The following is a 22,497-nucleotide window of genomic DNA, read 5'->3' as shown; positions in this document are numbered from 1 at the left end:
ATAACAGTGAGCATTTCACATTGTTTCGATAAGAGAGTGTGCTACATGTACATGCGACTAACACGTCTGGAGTTTTGGTTATCGGAACATTGTTGTATAAATTAAATGGGCTCACAGTATTAGACTCTTCTAGTAGAGAGATGATTTTACCAGGTTACCCTTCATTTCCACATTACTAGTGATTTTGCTAACCCCTGCTTTAGACTGCATAATGTATGAATAACATGATATCACATGTGGTCGTTCATTTCTACCTGGTATAATTGTAGATGTCCACAGGTGACTGATTATTCTCTTTGGCGAGCCTCATCATGTCCAGCACCGCCATGCCCAGACACTCCTCCTGGGCCTCATGGCTCACCGGAATATGAACCCAGACACTTAGAAAGTCACTACGGCTCTGGAGGAGGAACATATGAGGCAAAACGTATTGGATGATATCATATCCATAAAGGAAAGAAGTAGAACAATATTTGCTTACTTCTAGAGATGGCCCGATACCATTTTTTTGCTTCCTGATACCGATTCCGATACCTGAACTTGCGTATCGGCTGATACTTAGTACCGATCCGATACCAGTGTGTCATTTATTTTATTACGTTTTAACAACAGTATACTACTATCCCTGCATGGATGTGATATTATTTCTATCTTTGTTGTCGGTCTGGCTCAGGTTAAACTCTTTGTGAAACATAAACAAACACAAACAATGAATGCCACAAAACTTTCTTTTATTTTGCAGTTTGAAAGTCAGTTATAACGGAAAAAGAACATAAATAAACTACTTTAACGTAGATTTTCTTTAGGGCTTTATTACGTGGTATCGGATCGGTCCATAAACTCCATTACTTCCCGATACCGATACCAGCGTTTTAGGCAGTATCGGAGCCGATACCGATACTGGTATCAGAACATCTCTACTTACTTCACGTGTCAAATTCGATCTATCAACCAAATTAACAGAAATCAGATTATAATCTCTGTATTGCACATGAAAATATGTTACAATAAAAAAAGTGTATTTTAAAGAGGAAACTTTTATTCAATATTTCTCCAACACACAAGTGTCAAACATACTGTAGGTTCATCTGTTGATGACACAACAAGCTCATGAAACAGCTCATGTTGTCAATGTGACAGTGGAGATAAAAACAAAGCTGAACAGAGCTCCATATGTCAAGTTCACACACGCATGTGGGAAAGAAAATAAGAAGCAGCAACTATTTAAAAAACAAACAAACACTCACACATGCATGCACAAACACAGGCCGAGTGATGAGAACCCTGACATACCCTTGTTCCCCATTTGCTGTTTTTAAACACTCTTACTACCACACTTCCTGTTTTCTGATTTGCACAATGACTGACATGACAGACAGATGCCATGAAGCAAGCATTTTTATCTCCCCCACCCAACATTTCTGTTTATCGTTATATAAAAAAGAAAACAAAAGAAAAGCAGGGAAAAGAATGAGTAGGATTGAGGTGAAGGTGAGTGATCTTGAAGATGCTGACCCTTTAGTTTGCATCAGGTTTAAGGAAAACCTATAGATGATCCAGACTTAGAATGTACTCTATTTTTTTAAATCACAAATACAAAGAAATAGAATAAATTTATGCTACAAATGACCCTATACAGAAGCAAATAGACAATAAAACAATGATATAAGATGCAAGTCATGAAGACTAACCTGAAAAAAATGGTATGCCATGACACGATCATCCATCACAGGGCTCTCCGTCCCCTTGGACACACCATAGCGATGGGCATACAATGAATTTCCGCTGTTATACCAGCCAGAAAAATAGTATCTGAACCGAAAACGAGGCCAGAGAAGATCCAGTAAGAAAATGATTCCAAGCATAAAACAACACATAAAAAGTCTGAAATGTATTAATAAGGAAATGAAAAAAACATACTAAAAAGATCTACCTGATTCTGAAGTGCAGGCTCTCACTGGCTGGCTGCTGCAGTTTAAAGATGTGATTAGGAGGGAACCATATCCGGTCACTTTCCCTCATCAGGCCAAACAAGTTGCAGTACACTGGAGCAATCCCTGGAAAGGGAGAGAAAACAATCATGTGTTTACTATAATAAAAGCACAGCCGGTTTTATTCTGGAACTGGGACAGTGAGTAGTATCATAGCCGTAACTCAAAGCCAAGCCAACTGACACATACTCAAGTTTGAAAGCTTTAGCGGCACACGTTACTTATTAGCTGCCAATAAAGAACGACAACTGGCCAATATGTAGACATACACAAGTAATGCATATGCTGTATGTTTACACACACACACACACACACACACACATACACATACACACACACACACACACACACACACACACACACACACACACACACACAGCTTGTGTTGTGGTAGCAATGTAGACTGAAAGCAAATGTGTTTTGACAATGACAACTTGGTAGTGTATTTCAGTGGAGTTGGCATAATGGAAAATAGCAATTAGATTCCCTGCTTCCCTGCTGCTCAAAGTGTCCAAAAAACATAAATATTCACATAAAAACGGAAGTTCCCATGAACAGTTTGACCGTCTGCCTGGAGTTTTGTTTTAAATGGATTACTGTCAAATTTAATCCAGGATTGTTGTGTGCACTCTGACGCAGGCAGCAATCAAGTGAATCCGTTTTTGTTGTTGTTACTTTTGGAGAATAGAGATCGGGTGGTCAAGCACAATCTAAATCTATCAATGGTCTGGGATTTCTTGTCATGTTGTGGTGTTGGCATTTTAACCACGTTCTCAACGATAGTTAAAGTCCGGACCCCCTGTGAGACCTGACTGCCCCCCATTTAATGTGTTGTTGCAGTAAGGTGTTTTATCAGTCGGGCCAAGTGGCCCATTAGCAGACAAAAAATTTCGTCATACAGCAGGACGCACTCATGAGAATGAAGCAATGGTATGAGGGTGTGCGAGAGGAAGTATGCTCAACCACAACAGGGGAAGTGAAGTCAAACTACTAAGAAGATTGATCTATAAGCAAGTCCTACCTTGTATTATTTATTACAGTATTACATAATAAAGTAAGCAATGCACTGCAGAGTAAGTTACTGTATGTTATACAACTTGACAACATGCGTCATACCATTTTATTCAGATATTCAGATATTGGACAAAATGACAGGACACCTAAAATATGTTAATATGTTTATTTAACAGTTTGGCCATCTTTGCCTTCTAAAGAGCTGACTTTTTCTTATTGTGCACAAACCTTAATGTGTGAGGATGAAAAAAAGATAGAACTTCTCCTCCTATCAAAGTCTGACCATCTTATATATCAGGTCTAACTTCTGGAAAGGGGAATATGTTTGACTTCAGCTTGCGATGTGACATCCCGATCTATCTACTTGCATTAGCAAACCAGATTTATTTTTCTACCATTGCACTGCAAACTTTAACTATATTAACCAGACAGACAAAGCACATACCTCGCATGATTGTTTGACTGTAGTTAAAACATGAAAGGGAGAATGTATGACAGATATAGAGATGGTAGAAGTAAATTCTGAAAAACAGAGAAACAAGAGTACAAAGGAAGTTGAAAATGAAAAAGAAAACCAAGGAGATATAGAAAAAGTGGAAGATTAAAAGAAAAAGAGAGAGAGGTTGTTTCTTATCGGCTCAAGAGGGAAGGGAGCAAGAGAGTGTGGCAGAGAGAGATACTGTAGAGCTAAGGCAAAGAGGAAAACAGACACAACAGTTGACAACTTCCTGATTTTTGTTTGCTAGAAAGAGAAGGAGAAAAGCCAGTAGTTCTGTTTTCACAAAATAAACACTGGATTGGCTCTGATAGCAGAAAGGTCCAACTCAATTCCTTTACCAGGACATGTATTAAAAGTAAAGTTGGATGAATTTTAAGCCCTAAAGAAGCCATGGAAATAAACAACAAATGCTCTTAAACGTTGGTCATGCAGTCCATTTGATTATTTACTTTCTTATTATCTGGATGACAAGTTAATCAAAACCAAGCAGATCATAGCTCAGAACCTTAAACTGCACTGCCACTAGATGGCTACAGAATGGTTGGCTCAAAGAATGTCCATACTGTATTGAAGTGAACTTTTTTTTCTACAAGCTTTTCTATAGTTAAACAGGCAAATTAAAGATTCTGAACAGCATAACATGTCCTAATAAGGTGTTGGGCCAGCAGTGTCAATGCTCCTTGGCATAGAATTTTCAAGTCACTGAACTCTAGTAAATGGACAAACAACATTCTTTTAAAGAAATTCCCTCATTTGCTGTGGAGAGAGAATTACATATTCAAGCTTTTTTTTCCCCAGAAGATATAAAAGGCTCAGTTGAAAAAAACACATCTTCCCATATGTGTCTCGGCTGTGGGAAATATGCTTTGTGCGTGTTTGCTTGACTGACAGATATTTCATCCTAACTAGTTTTGGCTAAAGGTACAGTCATATTACACTTAAAAGTGATGGTTCGGAGTAATTTCACCCTAGGTTCCTTTGCTCCTTTGTTAGCGTGATCAGCTGAATAACTTAGTGCAGGCGCTAGTGGATCCAACTGTGTATCTCGTAAATGACCCCACTAATAATGCCCGAAATGATACCAAACTTCTACAGTAGTACTTAAGTACATAATAGGTTATGTACTCATAAAACAATGGTTTGGAAAGTTTGTAAGTACACCAGGAGTTTATTTTAATAACACTTGCCTGCTGGCTTCTGCTCTCTGCTGCTACTGCTACCGGCAGTAAGACGAGTGCTTAGGGACAGCTTAGGGAGATACAACAAAAATATTTATTAATTTAATGATTAAATAAGGTAATGTCTCCAAACTTACCTCAATTATAACTTGTCTCCTCCTAGTTGTACTACAGCACTTACTTTTAAAAAATAAGTTAAATTAATAAATATTTTTGTTGTATCTCTTTTCGGTGTTGTAATTTGTAGACGTCCCTAAGCACTCATCTTACTGCTTCTGGAGGGTTGTTTGGCTCGAGGTCAAGGTGCAAAGGACCCTAGGGTGAACCATCACTTTAACTACGAATATTTGCTCCGTTTCCCTTTCACTTTTATTGAAGCCCATATGACTAACTAATTTGCCAAGTACGTTTTTTAACACATACAAGGAATTTGTTTTGGTGTTGTTGGTGCACGTGTATTAAATAAAACATAAAGATAGAAATAAAAAGAGCATTACAGCAGAGAGAGTACAGTGGCATGGAGTGCCAGGGGTGGAGTGTGGAGAGAGTCAGGGTGGTTTCGTGGCCTTGTTAATAAGGCTAGTGGCAGATAGGAAAATACTGTTCATGTGGTGTGAAGTTTTGGTCCTGATGGACCTCAGCCTCCTGCCAGAGGGGAGTTTGTGGCCGGGGTGGGAGGGATCAGCCACAATTTTTCCAGCACGCTTCAGAGTCCAGAGCATGCATTTCCTTCTTATATTATATTGCTAATATATATCTATCTATATATATATATATATATATATATATAGAATGGAAATGTAGTGTGTGTACCTTGAGTCCCAACTCAGCACTACCCAGGCTCCCCCACTTTCCCCCCCTCTTGACAAACATGGCAGCATGCATGAAACTTACAAACAAGCGCTACACTATGTCCATTTATGGTCCAGTCTATGATCTACACAGACAAATGCTTTAATGCAACATTTCTTTTATAAGCTGTTGCATAAAAACAATGCCTTTCTGTTGCTGCCTACTTTTACACGTATTTATGGTTCAATTTAATACTTTACAATAGTGTCACTGCATGTTCAGCAGAGCAAAAATGCCTGAGGAATATGCCTTTTATTTCCCATGTCTGTGTATAATGAAAAATAAAATACTTGAGACTTTAAAAAGTGTGTTTTATCCTAACCCACTTAAAGTAAGAGTGGTTCCTCAGCGAGGTGTACAACACAAACAAAAGCAGAACTTCACAAGGTTGCACAAACAACCAGCTATGTGGCAACAACAACAAAGTCGTCGTCTAACCAGTGAACTGTTCAAGGTTTTTCGAACATGGCACTGACAATTTTTGAATTGTTCAAATCATACATGGTTAATCAACACCCTATTAAACAGAATAAAATAATTCATTTTCACACCACAATATTTACATTGTTCTTTTTTCCACTCTGTTTTCTACAATATATTTGATGTTTGTTTTTCATCATGTGAAGCCCGTATTAAACTGATGTTAAATAAATGTGCTAAACAAATACACTTAATAGTAAATAGTAAACTAAACTGTACTTTGTGTGTGTGTTTGTGGCAGATATCAGAACTGAAATTCTCTTGTGACTCACCGCATGCTTTCGCTGCACTGATGCACAGTTCCTCTGCTACGTACTCCCCAGGTGGAAACGTGAGCGCACTTTCTGAACCGTTTTCGGAACCAGCCCCTCCTCCATCCTTCCCCAGGTAGTAAAGGTGGACAGTGAGGCAGGTGCCATCCGTGTCCTGCTTGGGGTCGAGTCCAGTGGCTGGGTCGAGGTCAGGGAGGAGGCCATTAAGATGTGCTGTGGGGCCGGAGATGGGTGGCTCCATGTCTGTCAGCAGAATACAGGCCATGTGCTGCTTGAAACAAACCACCTGTCAGTGGACAAAGGACAAAGACAGAAACACAGGTAAGAATGAGACTTAGTAGACAAATGAGCTGAGATTTGAAGGTGCTTACACATTAACAAGACTAAGAGTCTGCGACCACACTAGTCGCTCTGTGAAGTTGTTCTTAGCCAGGATAATATACCTATGTTTAGCAGATTCAATGTTTACTATGTTCAACATCCTAGTTTAGTGTGCATGCTGATAACATTTGCTAATTAGCACCAAACACAAAGTACACCTGAGGCAGATGGGAATGTCAATCAACAAATCCATTAGCAAGTTTAGCCATTATCGGTCACAGAAAATGAGAATTGTATCCTTTGTAGTCTTGTAGAGGATAGTGTTAGTGGACAAACGCCGTCTCATCTATGATAGATTTCTTCTTGTCTGACAAAGAGTCTGAGAAAGCGTATTATTTGAATCAGAGGGTCTGAAAACAAAAATAGTTTTTTGCTTTTCATGTTTGATAGAACAATTTTCAAGTAGCTGAAATATCTTGATACATCACACTTGCGATGTTAACTTTAATGTTCAGAATACAATTAAAATGAATACTTTAAACTCCTCAGTCACCGTAAAATGACTCCTTTGAAAGTCAATTTCATGCTATTCAAAGAGCCAGGTTAAACCTTTTATAATCAAATTAAAGGATACAATTTGGTCTCTTAATCCCAACATATTACTCTATCACTTTTGGAGTATCTGTCTTCTTGTGTTTTCTCTCAATACTAAAATAAGGGTTCCTTAAACCAATAACTAATAATAAATAATTAAGTGAAATTTAAAAAACAAATGCAGCGAGGGGTGACAAAAAGTTTAAATATTGTTACAAGGCAAGCTCAAATGCTCCCCAAAGGGAAATAAAAAAAGATGTCTTCCAAAGAATGCAGCCTGGAAGTAGAGGCTGAAATAAAGATGTTAGGCCACAGCTGGGATACACTGAAAAGACTTTGCTATAAATTACTTATTTAAGACAGGGAGAAGACATTGCCTATGCTCCCAAGTGGAGGTAAGGGCATTTTTAATCAGCATTGTAGTGTGGATCTTGGCTGAGGAAGCATTGCTTGCAGAGGTCCCAATTAAAACAGAATAAAGTACTTTATATTTAAACATGGAGAAGATCAAGTATAAAGCTTGGAAAGAACAGCACATTTATTCCTGGTCTTTTAACTGAAATTAACTGAAAGGGTCCAGACTAATACGCATTTGTGAATTAGTCTGGCTATGGCTATATTATTATCATTACAAAATATACCGTAAATGACAGGTAATAATGTTAAGATCCTGTCCGTCAAAATGCTACGCAACCTCAGTCTCCCAGACTGGCTCGTGCCGGCAGCTGTACACTCTGTCTGACCCAGAGTCAGTCAAATAATAGTAAAACAAGGGCTTTGCATCAAATACCACAACACCAAACAGATAGTACTGCTCTAACTTGATGATGGCTAACCAACTTAATTTTACTTGTAAATTAATGATTAATATTATTTCTTGAAAATATGTGCATTTGTGTCTTGCAATGTTATATCTGTTGCATTTAATGATAAATCACAAATGGCAAATGTTATGTACATTTTAGCAGTGGTTTACAAGCCCTCAGCATGTGAGGCAGAACACTATTGATGCTACACAGGCTAGTTGGAGACTTTTGAAATACATGAGTGAGGTCAGCATACATTTAAGAATACAGGAAAACACTGCTCTTTAACTCTCTGTTAGTGTGTTTACACACCCAAAATGTTTATCATGTAGCAGACAGGCAGAGTTAGACCAGTTCCTTGTGCGTCTTATCTAAGCCTTGGTGCTGGTTCAAGTCCAAGTTATCAGCTCAGACACATTTTGCCCTTAATGGCTGCTCTGCTTCCATGCTGGCCACTAATGCCAACTCTTTCATCGGCTTTTGGATATATATATTTTTTTGTGATAAATTTGTTAACACCTTCAGACATACAAAACAAATTCCACAATGTGACAGGCTTTTGGATATTTTTCACTTAGCAACTAACTGCTGGACTTCCTTCAACATTTGGATCAAGTACTAAAAAAACCATGACCTTCTAAATCAATTTGAAACTACATTGTTGGCTGCAATTTCCAGCCGATGGATACATTTCATGAGGGCAACAATGGTGCTCTTCCATGAGCAGCAACGTTGCCCTATATTTCTCTTGCTGCTAAGACATACATCACAACCTTAGTGACTTTGAGATATTTAGACAGGTCCTTAACTGAAACCCAAGGGTTCTCTTCACCTTCTTAAACCTTTCTTAACCATCTTGCCTTATCTGGCGTTCTCTGAAAGCACAGGTGAATGAGGCATAGTTCCTGTCAGCTTGTGAAGGGATAAATGTCAATAATCAATATTTTTCATGCTTTTTCTACTGCACAAGGTACAACTAAGCACTAACTTCAATTTCAACTCATTGATGAAAAACATCTGACTTGTAGTAGTTTTTTAGAGGACAGGGTTAACAAGGGGTTAACATATCATTTCCTGTTTGGATTTTTAATATTAAGATTAGGCTATTTAATAAATATGCCATTTCGGAAAACAGATTGAAAGATCAGACCAGATTTAATGGATACATTGTGCATAAATGTAGGATTTATTTCAACAAAAAACAGAGTTGCTGAATGTTAAAACAGTGGAAAGACAGATTTGGTGAGTTCCCGTTTGAATGAAATATGTTTTATGATGAGTTAACAAGGTGATTAATCTTGTTTTAGTTTGTGAGACAAACAAATTGAATTCAAAAAGGTGTACGGTTGTATTTTTCTGTTTAGGTGTAAGAATAATTCCTTCCATAACATTTTATTGAGTTTGTTTAGTTAACTAAAAAGCAAAACAGAGCTAAGCAAAGTCGCCACTTGTGTGCAATGCATCCTGGTACATTATGTAGGCCACTGCCTGTTTTTACTACATAATTAATTCACCAAACGATTACTCTAGAAAATATCAGATTAAAGTGCCCATATTTTGCTCATTTTCAGGTTCATAATTGTATTTTGAGTTTGTACCACAATAGGTTACATGGTTTAATTTTCAAAAAACACCATATTTTTGTTGTACTGAACATTGCTGCAGATCCTCTTTTCACTCTGTGTCAGGTCTCTGTTTTAGCTACAGAGTGAGACATCTTACTTCTGTATCATCTTTGTTGGCACTCACACATACGCAGTAGCTAGGTAAGGATCATAATCAGCTAGCTAGCTGTTTCCATAGACATTAAGACAGGGGTCTTCAACTTTTTTTAAGCGAAGGACCCCTTAACGGAAAGAGAGATGGAGCAGGGACCTCATACTACACATACTGTATTGTATAAAATTAAGTTGCATATTAAACTGGGCCTACAATAACATGTAGGGCGGCCTAAAGCCTTTATACATACCATTTTTGCATAGAATACTAAGCTATTAAAATAGCCTTATAATTGTTGCTATGATTTTATAAATCATGTTTTCATTTTAAAACATATATGTGGCACAGTAATCAATCAATCACCATCTTTAGGATTAACTGTATCTTTTTTAATTGCTATATTATTGAATATAACTACCTTTTTTAAATGGGGGGGGTTTTTGGCGGGGGGGCTTTGAAGATCCCTGCATTAAGAGAAAGGATGTTTCTTCTTCTTCTTCTAAACGAGGGCGTACTTCCAACTTTGCGTGGAATACCTGCAGAACAGGGACATGTAAGTAGTTCTTTTGTAGATTAATGGTGAACTAGTGTGTGTTGTAGCAGTGTTTTGCCATTGAGAAGGAGGTAGCATGCTAGCGCTACCATGCTAGTGGTTCGCCACTTCGTCTCGGCTACTGACTTAGAAAGCCCTACAGATTTTGAACAGCTCCCCCGGAGACTGAAGGCAGCTAACATTCAGAAACCCGTATCTCACTCAAAACAGCATGGATGTTTTTTTTTTCCAAGTTTGTATGCGTGTGGAAGCACCAGAGACACAAAATAACACCCCAAATCCCAGAAAAAGTGTTTTTTTTTTCATAATATGGGCACTTTAATCTATAAGACAGCGCCTATAAAAGTTATTTATAAGAGAGTTAATAACAACGGAGGCTGACATGGAGACTGAAGAAACTTTAGGTTTCCAAAGCTGAGATGGAAGAAAGATATCTCTGTTGCCTGGGTTTTGCCTATTTTTTTAATATTTTGGTGTTCACATCCCACACATCAGCATGAACGCATCATCCAATGACTTCATCCAATTCTTCATCCAATATGAATCCCAGTGCAGGCAATTTCTAGCTGTCTATCTAAATCTGTTCATTATCCTTGTTCCAATAAAAATTCCAGTTTCCAGATGTACAAAGCTGAGAAAACAAACACATAGCAACTAAGCTATAACTGCTGCCAAAGGTTCCTCCAGTTATTAGAATGTATGAATACAGTTATGTGTAGAAAAAAAAAAAAAGTGCAATTACTTATTTAACTAGAAAGGCACATGGAGAGCTCAGACCTCCGCCAAGGTTGTGGCTATTGCAACAAAAGTGAAACATATTTTGTGTATTTATGTAGGGGAAAACCCCTCGAAATACATTTTAGGTTTTATACAAGTCTGAGCAGCATGTGAAATGTGAACACACAGCACCACAAATAGAGCCTGATTGACACCAGACCCTTCTCAGTTGTAACTGAGAGTGGGTCTGAGGAAGATTCATTCACAGCTCATTTCCAAATGGGGCGTCACCAACGGACGCCGCTCAAATGCCTCTGGGCGCAATTGGATCCAGGTGACATAGCAGCGACAGCGGAATCAACGGGTTGCTGCGCTTCGGTGCGGTGGCCGTCATGTTGAACGTAAACAAAAAGCTGCTTGCCGTCGCTGCGCTATCGTCATCGTGTAAAGCCCGCCTCAACGGTTGTGATTGGTGCCTCGATTTGGAAAAATTGGAAATGGCTTGAATGGGCTCTTGGCCAGACTGACTTGCAGAGCAAATCTCAAATTTGCCGGAAGTTCATCAGGGTTTTCCCAGGCGACCACAAATATGCAACATACAACTTTTCTGGTGTTTATTTATCACTTATTTATCCTCTTTTGCAGGTGACACAAGGTCGTCAATCGTGTGGGAAGAGGAAGACATTGTCAGTAAGTTGCAAAGAAAGCGTATGTTGCCATATGGCAACACCATGCAGTAGAGGCAGGAGAGGGGAGAAAGAGAACAGGATCTGTTCGATTGTGACACCTTTAGTCAAATGATATATGATACTCCTGACTCATTGATGATAGACTTTAGATGGCAGGTGGTGTTATTTGCATTGTGTAACACCACCAAGATAGATCTTTAGATCTTTGTCTCTAACGCTTACCACAGCCATCACTATTCATCCCTATCCCTCCCCCTACTAATGTCCCATCTTCAGTTTATTTTCCCACACTTGTTGTAAGCTGAACATTACAATAGGTCAGTCACAGTGAGCCACTTCTTAGCAGTGTCAGCAAGCTTTGACACGCTCTCCTTCATAACATAGTAATCCCACAGATTGTATATCTCGCGGTTATGATTGTTTAAAAAAATAAAACTTTAACTCTTTTTATGCACATTGTGTTGTGTTCTTTATACTATGACATGCTTCTCCTTTATCTCCTTGCTTACAGTTTTGTGATACATCATCATATATTAAACAGTAACATCTGTATCATCACCTATACTGTGGCTATACACAGCACTAACGCTGTGGTGTTTAGGGGTGTAAGAAAAAAATCGATACACTTGAGTATCGCAATATTTTATTTTGCAGTACTGTATCGATTTTCAAAAAGGCAATTTTTTTTTTAAACGTTCAAAAATATTCATGTTCACGTTTATGTTGTGTTTAAACCCCCTACCGCTAGATGGCTATGCTGAGAGACACCACTAGTGTCCTTGCCTAACTGTGCCTAGCAGTGCCTGACTTTTTGCTAGAAGCTATCAATGTAGCTATGGCTGAACTTTGGCCTACTTTAGCATATAAACATTAGCTCACTAAGAGCCTGTGAACCGCAATCCCAAACTGGCAGTTAGATTTTCTGTGTACCGAATGGTTTACCTAAAGTAAAGTTCTTTGACTTTTATGAACATCATGTCTTTTTTTTTTTATATTAGTTTTTCTAAAATTATACTCCCAAAATCCCAATATATCGCCTTACACACAGTATCGAAATATATTGCAGTATATTGAATCGTGACCCATGTATCGTGATACGTATCGTATCGCCAGATTCTCGCCAATACACAGCCCTAGTGGTGTTTTCCAGGTAGGGAATGAGTCCTTACCCCAAGTGAAGGAGTTCAAGTACCTTGGGGTTTTGTTCGCGAGTGAGGGGACAATGGAGCGGGAGATTACATTCAATTTATCGCACCGTTGCGACAAAAAGAGAGCTGAGCCAGAAGGCAAAGCTCTCGATCTACCGGTCAGTTTTCGTTCCTACCCTCACCTATGGTCATGAAGGCTGGGTCATGACCGAAAGAACGAGATCCAGGGTACAAGCAGCCGAAATGGGTATCCTCAGGAGAGTGGCTGGCGTCTCCCTTAGAGATAGGGTGAGAAGCTCAGTCATCCGTGAGGAGCTCGGAGTAGAGCCGCTGCTCCTTCGCGTCGAAAGGAGCCAGTTGAGGTGGTTCGGGCATCTGGTAAGGATGCCCCCTGGGCGCCTCCCTAGGGAGGTGTTCCAGGCACGTCCAGCTGGGAGGAGGCCTCGGGGAAGACCCAGGACTAGGTGGAGGGATTATATCTCCAACCTGGCCTGGGAACGCCTCGGGATCCCCCAGTCGGAGCTGGTTAATGTGGCTCGGGAAAGGGAAGTTTGGGGTCTCCTGCTGGAGCTGCTTCCCCTGCGACCCGACACCGGATAAGCGGACGAAGATGGATGGATAGTGGTGTTTTAAAATTGGGTACCATATGCCCCTTTTTAACTTTGAGCACCTGCCCCTTCAGAGGTCTCTGCACGGCCCTGCTGCGTGGGTAGGTAACTTCACCTAGGTTCGTGTGTCTCGCTTTCGTAGCGTCACACTCATCGCAATTCGCAGATGCTGTTGCACTGCGCTGTTGTTACCATGTTTCCGTGAAAATCATGATGTTGCAGTCCATAATACATTTACGAGTGGTGATCTGCAGCCGAAGACCATTCATTTTGTTTGCTAAAGACTGTACAATGGCGAGGAAAATGCTGCAAAGTGATAGCCGATAAGGAGTTAGCACTGATGGTGATACTTCTGACTCATTAATGATAGACTGATTAGGGACTTTAGATGGCATGTGGTGGTATTTGCATTGTGTAACACAACCAACCAATCGTTACTAATTGTGTAAGTTCTAGAAACTTTTGCACAACTCAATGAATTTAGTCTGTCATTCCAAGTCATGCTTTGACAAGTAACCACACGTCCATCTATTGTAGTAAACTGTGCTATCCCTTGTGATCTCCTTTTGTTTTTTGACAAGATACAAGCCTCCCTTAATATCATTCTCACATGCTAAAAAAAAAAAGAAGAGGGCAAAAAGAGGGCAAGAAGGCAGGAAAGGTTTTCCAAAACATTTGTTTGACTGTGGGATATAATCTTCACTGAGCAAACAGTACAATAAGAGAGACTAAAGTTCATTAGGACATACTCAACGACGTTGATTATAAATATTTGTCGACGCATAATTTCATGGTCGACTTGTCATTCCAGATTTGTTATGGGGCAGGGCTCCAGACTACGACCAAATTGTTATTTTTGGCATTTTGCTTGACTACTCGGCTTGACCGCGGTGCCCCGTCATCCATTTTCCATTGCAGATTTAGTACCACCTCATGCCTGTGGCTGGTCGTCATAGAGACAACGCAGGAAACTGCCGTGACCTAACGCAACACACACACACAGAACGTCAAAGGTGTGTTGTTTTTGACTCACGGCATGTGGCTGTTGCCACAGTCAGAAGAAAAATGTTGTTTCAAAAGAAGCTGGAGGCAGCAAAAAAAAACACAGCTGGCTAAACTATTTAAAAATGGCGGGTTTGTTCAGGACACCCCTGTCTGTCGCTAGCAATGATGACACAGTGATTAGTGACGATTCTCTCTGACCAATCAGTAGTCTGCAGGTTTTCACGTCACCTTTTCGTATCGCCTCAGCTCACTTGGAACCTCGACGGAGGTGATACTAAAAAAAATACCTGTTAGCAGGTACCAGGGACTTTTTTTCGTAATGGAAAACCAAAAAAGGCGAGTAGAGTCGAGGCGAGTCGAGCAGGTACCATGTAATGGAAAAACGCCATTTGAGACGGTGAGAGTATTTTTTGAGACGGTGCAAGTATTTTTTTTAAACTACTCGCACTTGTGCGACCTGCAAATTGTATGACTTTTTTATTTTATTTGAAAAGGAGGAGAGAGCGAGTCTGCCAGAGTTGGCCAATGTGTGTGAGAGGGAGAGGGTCCGTGAGTGATTAGTTACTGTGTGCGTAGGTAACTTCACCTACACTTGTGTGTCTCGCTTTCGGAGCATCACACTCGTCATTCGCAGATGCTGTTGCACTGCGCTGTTGTTACCATGTTTCCATGAAAATCATGATGTTGCAGTCCATAATACATTTACGAGTGGTGATCTGCAGCCGAGGATCATTCATTTTGTTTGCTAAAGACCGTACATTGGCGAGGAAAATTATAGCTGATAAGGAGTTAGCATTAGCCTAACTTTAGCCCTCTATGGGGTTGAGGCATTACTGTTATAATTGACAATAATAATAATAATAATACTTTGTTACATTTATTCAATATTAGCTACGTTGTTTTACAAGTTGTCATATAAATGACCAATGATGTTCTATTCCAAAGTCTTGTCGCTGGCGCAGGACCATAGTTTCTAGAGCACTAAATTTACATTTGCACAGTGTATTATTTTATTTATTTTGATTGTAACCAGGAAGCAGAGATCGAGGGCGTGATAAAAATAATCGTTGACTAATCGACTAATCGAAAAAAAATCTACAGATTAGTCGACTGCCAAAATAATCATTAGTTGCAGCCCTAAAGTTCATATTGTCCTAGTACTGTATATGTACTTCTTACTGCTCACACCCACTAGGGCTGAAACGATTCCTTGAGTAACTCGAATAACTTGATTACTAAAAATCCTGAAAATGATTTGCCTCGAAGCATCGTTTAATCAATGTTACCAACGTTGTATCGCTCACGGTGTTTTCCGCACAGATCATTATTACTGTCGCACACTTGACGCTGCTAGCGACACGTGCCATGAAGACTGATGCCGCAGATTACAAAATGAAGGGGCTAAGAGAAGAGACAGGCTGAAGAAAACGAGAGAAAGTGTCCAAAGTTTGGAATCAGTTAAAACGTAATTAAAATGAAAACTCTGTACAGTGTGTCTATTGCAAAATCACAATAATAGCACGACGTCAATGCTTTCAGCATCTCAACAGAAAACATTGAGTCTAACTTAATCATCCATTCCACGAAGCCGACCAGACAAAAGTAAATCACAGAGTCGTATGGACGATGAAACTACACCAAACACATCAACTATCAAAGACAAGAAAATACGTAGTGGTGACAACAATGTGATCTAAAGAGCCGGAAAAACAGCTGATTGTTGGCACCATTCTCTCTCTCTCTCTCTCTCTCTCTCTCTCTTCACGGAGAAACAGCTGATCAACGATCTACTAGCATAAGTGTAACAGCTATAGCTGTGTAGCATTGTAATCAAATATATTTGAAAATAGGTTGAGTATAACTTATATACTTATAGGCCTATATACAGATCAGTCTCAGGTGGAAACTTGTAGTTCTGAAAGTTAAGTTGCACAAATTAAGGTAATGTTTATGTTTGTTTAATGTATGCCTTAGTTTGAGGTTGTTATTGCATTTCAGAAAATGTTTTCTTTAAAAACAATGTAATATGGCACTTAAATGCACTTAATATGTTAAGTTTTTTGAGAGATGATATTGTAAGCAATGTAGGCAATAAAAATGTTGCTTTTTCCAAAAATTAAACCAAACTATTGTATATATTGCTCTTCAATAAAACAAAAGTATTTCTTATTCCTTTTTACTCGATTAATCGATGGAATAATCGGTACTAGTACTAGTAATCCTCGATTACTAAAATAATCGATAACTGCAGCCCTATCACACACTTACAGATGCAACACATTAGTTGTTTCAGTGGGTTACACTTCCCCAAACATGTTTACAAAACGTGTTTGTTGATTTCCTTGTAATGTTGATGCTTTTATTATATTCTTATTTGTATTCATGCTTTGTTTTATGCTGTTTTTAATGTAAAGCACTTTGGGTTTGCATGTAATGAAAGGTGCAATACAAATGAAATGGGCATTGATATCCAAGCTAATGTAATAACAGTTTACTGAGGGCACCACACCATTCTATCATCTCTTATAAAAAATAATTTGTCACACTACTTCATCACAAAAATGTACAGAAAAGACCACAGATAATGTTATGAAAATGAGATGGGGAACACACCGGACTTTTCTTTCCCTGCAGCACAGTAATGTATGTGTGTGTTTGTGCAAATGTTTTGTGTGCTGGCTCTTGCTATGTTAAAGGGACAGAGGCACTGTATTTAAAATATATTCAAAAGACTGCATTATGGAAAAGATTTTGGTAAAAGGGATCCTTTGAAAAATACCTCCTAGTTCAAAAAAACACAATAGACTGCAAAAGTAATGCAGATGTCCTAGCCAACACAGTAAACAGTAGGTTACTAACTGCCAATGTTTTGACCATGTTTTTCAGTCACCCATGATGAAGTCAGTTAGGCTTCCTAAAATAGAATGCTTCAAAAACTAAATGAATCTGAATGAAGACTCTGGGAAACACAGGGCTACTTCACATTTCACTTCACATTCACCCTAAAACACACCACAGTGTGGAGTGTTTTCATTCTTTTGGGTTCAGATGTAAGTGCAAGTCACTCTAAGTTCCGGTACTCCTAAGATTGCATTGATTATTATGTTGGTGTAAAATGTGACATGGAACAATGTGCAGCTTTTGCTGTTGCTGTTCCATTTTAAACTCAAAAACTGAACTTTTTCCCATTACAGCAGCAGTGCAGTTCTTTGTATGTGACCTGAATTAAACTAGCAAGCATACTGTACTTCCCCCATACTGACTAGCTATGTCTGTCACTGATGTTCTTCCAGTAAAGACCTAAACAGAAATGCTAAATCAGCTGTGCTTTGACAAGTAGCTTAATGAATCAACACTGCCTACTAACAGTTCACATCATGTAAAAAGCAGGAACATATGTAGGCTACCTGCTTTTTGAAACATAACAAACATGTATACAACAGTACACTATTTACAGCATGTCTAACCCAAAATAGATACTAAGTATAGCTAGCCTTGCAGTGATAAATGTTGAGTTACTGTATCTGCTCCCAGCCCAGTAGTCCCCTAAAATGGTAGGCATATTAGTCTACAGTCAATTTAACACTCCAAATTAGTAGGCTACTGTACGGTGGGAGTCTCAAAAATCCATCAAACCCTCTAAAAAAATGATTATTAAAACCCTCATAAAAGCAGGATTTATTACAGGGCTGTTACTACTATTACATTACTTTACAACTTACTCTGCGTGTTGTCTTCTGGTGTGCTGCTGAGGTTGCTTGAGTTTTCAAAAAAATCAACAGCTCTGTCTGTCTTCGAAGTCCTAACGTTACAGAGTCAACCGGGGTGGGCTCGCGGCGTTAGCTAGCTAAGCAAGCCACAGACCAAACGGTTTACGTAAGTTGTCAACCAAAGTACCGTTGCTTCATTATTTGCCCCGTTAACTGCCATTCCGTTGGTCTTCACATCTTGTCCTAAACTGTTCTCATGTTACGCTTCGCACCGAGTCACTTGGTAACCTCTCACCGAGCTCATTATTATTTGCCCGACATGACGCTTGGGTTTAGGTGGAAAAGGCAACTGTCAAGCTACTACTAGCCTGACTCACTCTCCTAATATGAGTCGATGATGATAGTAGTCTACACTGTTAGATGATGACGGTGAGGGCGGAGCGCCTCCAAGCCAAACGGTTTAGCCTGCTTTCTAACCCGCTGGGTGACTCGGGTTTTTCCGTATTTGACACAGAAGCACTTTTTTAATACTAGAATTCCCTTTAGTTAATCTCAGAGCTGAAAAAGTCAAAAGTCAAAGCAAGTTTTGGAATGTAAATTGTAACTAGGTAGTCTACATTTACTCTCATACTGTAGGCTGAGTACAATTTTAAGGCTACTTGATACTTCCATGTTATGCTACTTAGTTCAAGGCTACTCCACTACATTTGTTAAGCTATTTTTTTATCTTTTTTTTTTTTAGCATTATCATCACCATGCGTTTATTCGGCTACTCAATTTCATTATCTCCATTTATGCTATAGGTTTACACACAATATGATATCAGAACCATCGGTGCCTGTGTAGAAACCCTGGTGAAATAGAGGCACTGAAGGCGTTAATTAGTTCACGAGCTCCTGGGCAACACACACACACACACACACACACACACACACACACACACACACACTCACTCTTCTGTCTAAATGTAAGATCCTCAGCAGAAAGCCGGAGGAAGTCGGGATGCTTCACCGCAAGATCCATCTCATTCTTCTGCATGTGTAGACCTTAACGTTTTTTTTCTGTCAGTAATTGTTGTAACTGTATGACATAAGGCGAATAGAGACTCACTGTTCTCTCTGAGTCAATTGTGGTTTTCAAACCGCTGGATCCATCATCACGGATGAGCCTGCAGTAAAAGGTGAGGCTGCATCATCACGTCAGTGATGGTCTCTCTAGCTGCTATTTGACTGACTGTGGTGCATAGGTTTTGCTTAATTGCAGACCAGAAGTACAACTCATGCTAGATTGTGGCAATTGCGATTTTCTAAATCAGTGGGCTTTATACAGTATATAGTTGCACCAGGAGTGCCAAAACTTTAATCACACTTAAATTTCGAAAATGTACACTGGCCCACAACCTATTTGAAAAGACAGCTCAAAGCTTTTCTGTATTCAACCTCTAAAAAACTGTGAACCAAATATTCTTTCAAATCCACAGACCAGCATGTCAAGCTCCTCTGACACCCTACAGTTTTGTTTCCCCACCCACGGTGACTCCATCCTGAGCAAAATCAATACTCTAAGAGAGGAGCAGCGCTTCTGTGATATCACTCTCCTCCTTGGGGGTCCGCAAAGCGCCACTGCCCAGCAGCCTCTCCTCTTCCACGGTCACAGAGCAGTGCTCGCAGCGTCCTCAGACTTCCTACGTGACCAATTCCTGCTCCACGAAGGCCGGGCTGAGCTCAGCTTGGGTATAGTTTCCAGTGTGGAGGTTGGCAAGAGACTTCTCCTGTCCTGCTACACCGGGCTCTTAGAGGTGCAATATAATCTTCTGCTTCTCTAAACTCCTTACAGTAAAAACAGAGCAGAATATCCAGAATATAACTATACTACCAAATCTAGAAATAAAGAACACAAATATTGTTACAACAACAACAGAGTAGGTGTTATGGACGTTTAAGATGACTGAGATGACTTTACTCACTGGTTGTAGTTCTGTTTTTGTGTGTGTTTAAAGTGCACAAGTGGACGTTAGACTTGAATCTTGTACTGTTAGTTGTTTTTTCCTTTTTTCTTATTATCAATTTATTGGGGTCCCTTGTATATCTATTACTGTAGGTCCCTCTGAGAGAAATGGTGAGCTACCTGACTGCCGCCAGTGCCCTCCAGATGAGTCAGGTGGTGGAGAAGTGTGCCCAGGCTCTCTCCCAGTATCTCAGTCCCACACTGGCTTCCTTGAAACTGGAGAGACATTCAGAGAAGGAAATCCAGCAGCATGACAGTGATTGGCCAAATACCAGCTTCAAAAATCAGGAGGAAAGGGATGTAACCCAGCCCAGGAACAGCATCCAGGAAGCAAGTTCCACGAAAGGAGGGGCGGTTGAGATTCAGTCCAAGTCAAGGTTCAGCCAAGGACTCAAACAAGCCATCCTATCAAGTTCCCAGAACCAACATAGAGAAGCAGAGGAGGAGCAAAGAGAAGAGGAAGAAGTGTTATTGCTGGAAGCTCCACTGCAAGAATGTGGAGAGCTGATGGACTCCAATCTGTTTCGCCTCTCTGGAGCACATCTACCAAAGAGTCATTGTTCTGGAGATGAGCTGACAGAAGATTCAGACAGCATATTGGTCCAGAGGCCGTACCTTTGCAGGAGGTGTGACAGAGTCTTCCAGCACCTGGAGAGCTATGTGGGTCACCTGAAGAAGCACAGAGAGTACTTGTGTTTGGTCTGCGAGAAAGGCTTTTCCCAGAGGAGTAACCTGACCCGCCACATACACGTCCACACTGGCGTCAAGCCTTTTCGATGCCCGCTGTGCCACAAGACATTTTCCCAGAAGGCCACGCTGCAAGACCACCTCAATCTACACACAGGGGATAAGCCCCATAAATGTAAATATTGTGCTGTGCACTTTGCACACAAGCCAAGTCTTAGGCGCCACCTGAAGGACATTCATGGTAAGAGTAGCCTGCAAAATATGCTTGAGGAGGATGTGCACTGATGATAAATAAGCAGTTTCTATATTACTTTGAGAATATGTCAAATATGGTATCAGGAAGGACATTAAGCTACAGTTGACCTCGAATTAGAGTTTAATAAAGATAAGGTATTTCAATTAAAACATTTATTTTTTGTATTTAAAAGATTTATTTTAAGTCAGCAAAATCTCAAAGTGAAGATGATCTCACTTTCCACTACACCAGTGTCTCCCATCACACTGAGGGAGAATCATTGAGTTAATGCATCTGCACTGTAACATCTGGCTAAAGTAGTAAGGGTCCTTCTGTGCCTTCTGCAGCGTTTATCTCTGCCAGTACAATACATTGAGTTAAGACCTGTAGCATGCAATGTACACATTTCATTATGCTATATCATCTGCAATGGCATGTATAGTAGTGAATGCAATCTCATATAGGGTGGAGTTAGGCATTGTTTCCAACACCTTTGAGAGGGCTCTTGACCAAAGATTATTCTGCTTCACCAAGAAGATAAGCCATCGATAACTATGTAAGTTATAAGAGAAAGAATGTTATAATACTAAACATTTAATAATAGTGAACAAGTGAACACTGCTGTAATCACTGCAACAAATTCTGGATAAAAGAAATAATATGCCTTCGTAGTTTTAAAATACTATTTCTTGGCTGATTTGCTGATTTTTTGAATGGACTTTATACTGCATACTGCCTGTATATATATAAATATAAATAGAGGCCGGGGTCACAGACAGTCATTGCTTCACCATTTGACCCTTCTAAAATGTTGTGCAGCTCGCTGAGCATTACGTTATAAGTGAGTGGGTTCTCCTACATGGCTGAGAGAGTTTCCATGCTCTCTCGCTCCATTCTTTCCCTTTGCATCTCTCTTTTTCCTTCTGCCCAGAAATGTAACTGTCACTCATCTTAGTGAATGGACCAGTAGTTGTTGCCCTACTCAGGGCATCCAAGAATATATACCAAAATATATATCAAATGTGATTAAATGTTGAAGGAATCTGCTAGACAGAATACTTAATTTCACATGGTCCATCCACACACAGTTGCTCACGCACGCACGCATGCACACTCGCACGCACGCATGGACAGACACACACACACTCTCTCTCTTTCTCTCTTTTGCTCTCTCACACACACACATATACACACACACACACACAGTCTCTTTGATCACAGGATGGAGATGGATGGTAAACTGCGTCGCTGTGGTAAAGGGGCTGGGTCATGTCACATAGATTAATAATAAAAAAGTAATAATAATAATAACTTTTATTTATATAGCACCTTTCATGAAACCCAAGGACACTTTACAGAATTACAGTTAAGGGAGGTTGTAGGCTGTGGTGAACAGGTGGTGTTACAGGGAT

General features: G+C 39.8%; 2 protein-coding genes across 3 annotated transcripts in view; one reads left to right on the top strand and one right to left on the bottom strand.

Annotated features, from left to right (window-relative positions):
• jak2a (Janus kinase 2a) overlaps nucleotides 1-18,563 on the bottom strand; it is a 32,840-nt gene extending 14,277 nt beyond the window's left edge. The window contains exons 1-5 of the mRNA XM_039779938.1: nucleotides 18,169-18,563; nucleotides 6,287-6,572; nucleotides 1,934-2,057; nucleotides 1,692-1,812; nucleotides 255-400 (exon numbers count right to left, since the gene is read on the bottom strand). Coding sequence (XP_039635872.1) covers nucleotides 255-400; nucleotides 1,692-1,812; nucleotides 1,934-2,057; nucleotides 6,287-6,551 — 656 coding nt within the window. The 5' untranslated portion in view covers nucleotides 6,552-6,572; nucleotides 18,169-18,563. The remainder of the gene's footprint in view (nucleotides 1-254; nucleotides 401-1,691; nucleotides 1,813-1,933; nucleotides 2,058-6,286; nucleotides 6,573-18,168) is intronic.
• On the top strand, nucleotides 6,498-21,695 carry LOC120545535 (zinc finger and BTB domain-containing protein 26-like). Of its 2 annotated transcripts, XM_039779939.1 has the most exons (4): nucleotides 6,498-6,607; nucleotides 11,642-11,686; nucleotides 19,637-19,954; nucleotides 20,257-21,695. In XM_039779939.1, the coding sequence occupies exons 3-4, from the start codon at nucleotides 19,643-19,645 to the stop codon at nucleotides 21,133-21,135; spliced, it is 1,191 nt and encodes a 396-aa protein (XP_039635873.1). In that variant the 5' UTR covers nucleotides 6,498-6,607; nucleotides 11,642-11,686; nucleotides 19,637-19,642; the 3' UTR covers nucleotides 21,136-21,695. The 2 variants fall into 2 exon arrangements, with proteins under 2 accessions (XP_039635873.1, XP_039635874.1); XM_039779940.1 differs by lacking the exons at nucleotides 6,498-6,607; nucleotides 11,642-11,686 and adding an exon at nucleotides 18,949-19,336.
• Nucleotides 21,696-22,497: the final 802 nt, after the last annotated feature.

This window comes from Perca fluviatilis, chromosome 17, assembly GCF_010015445.1.
Source record: "Perca fluviatilis chromosome 17, GENO_Pfluv_1.0, whole genome shotgun sequence".
Lineage (NCBI taxonomy): Eukaryota > Metazoa > Chordata > Actinopteri > Perciformes > Percidae > Perca > Perca fluviatilis.
This window is presented reverse-complemented; position numbering and strand designations above follow the sequence as displayed.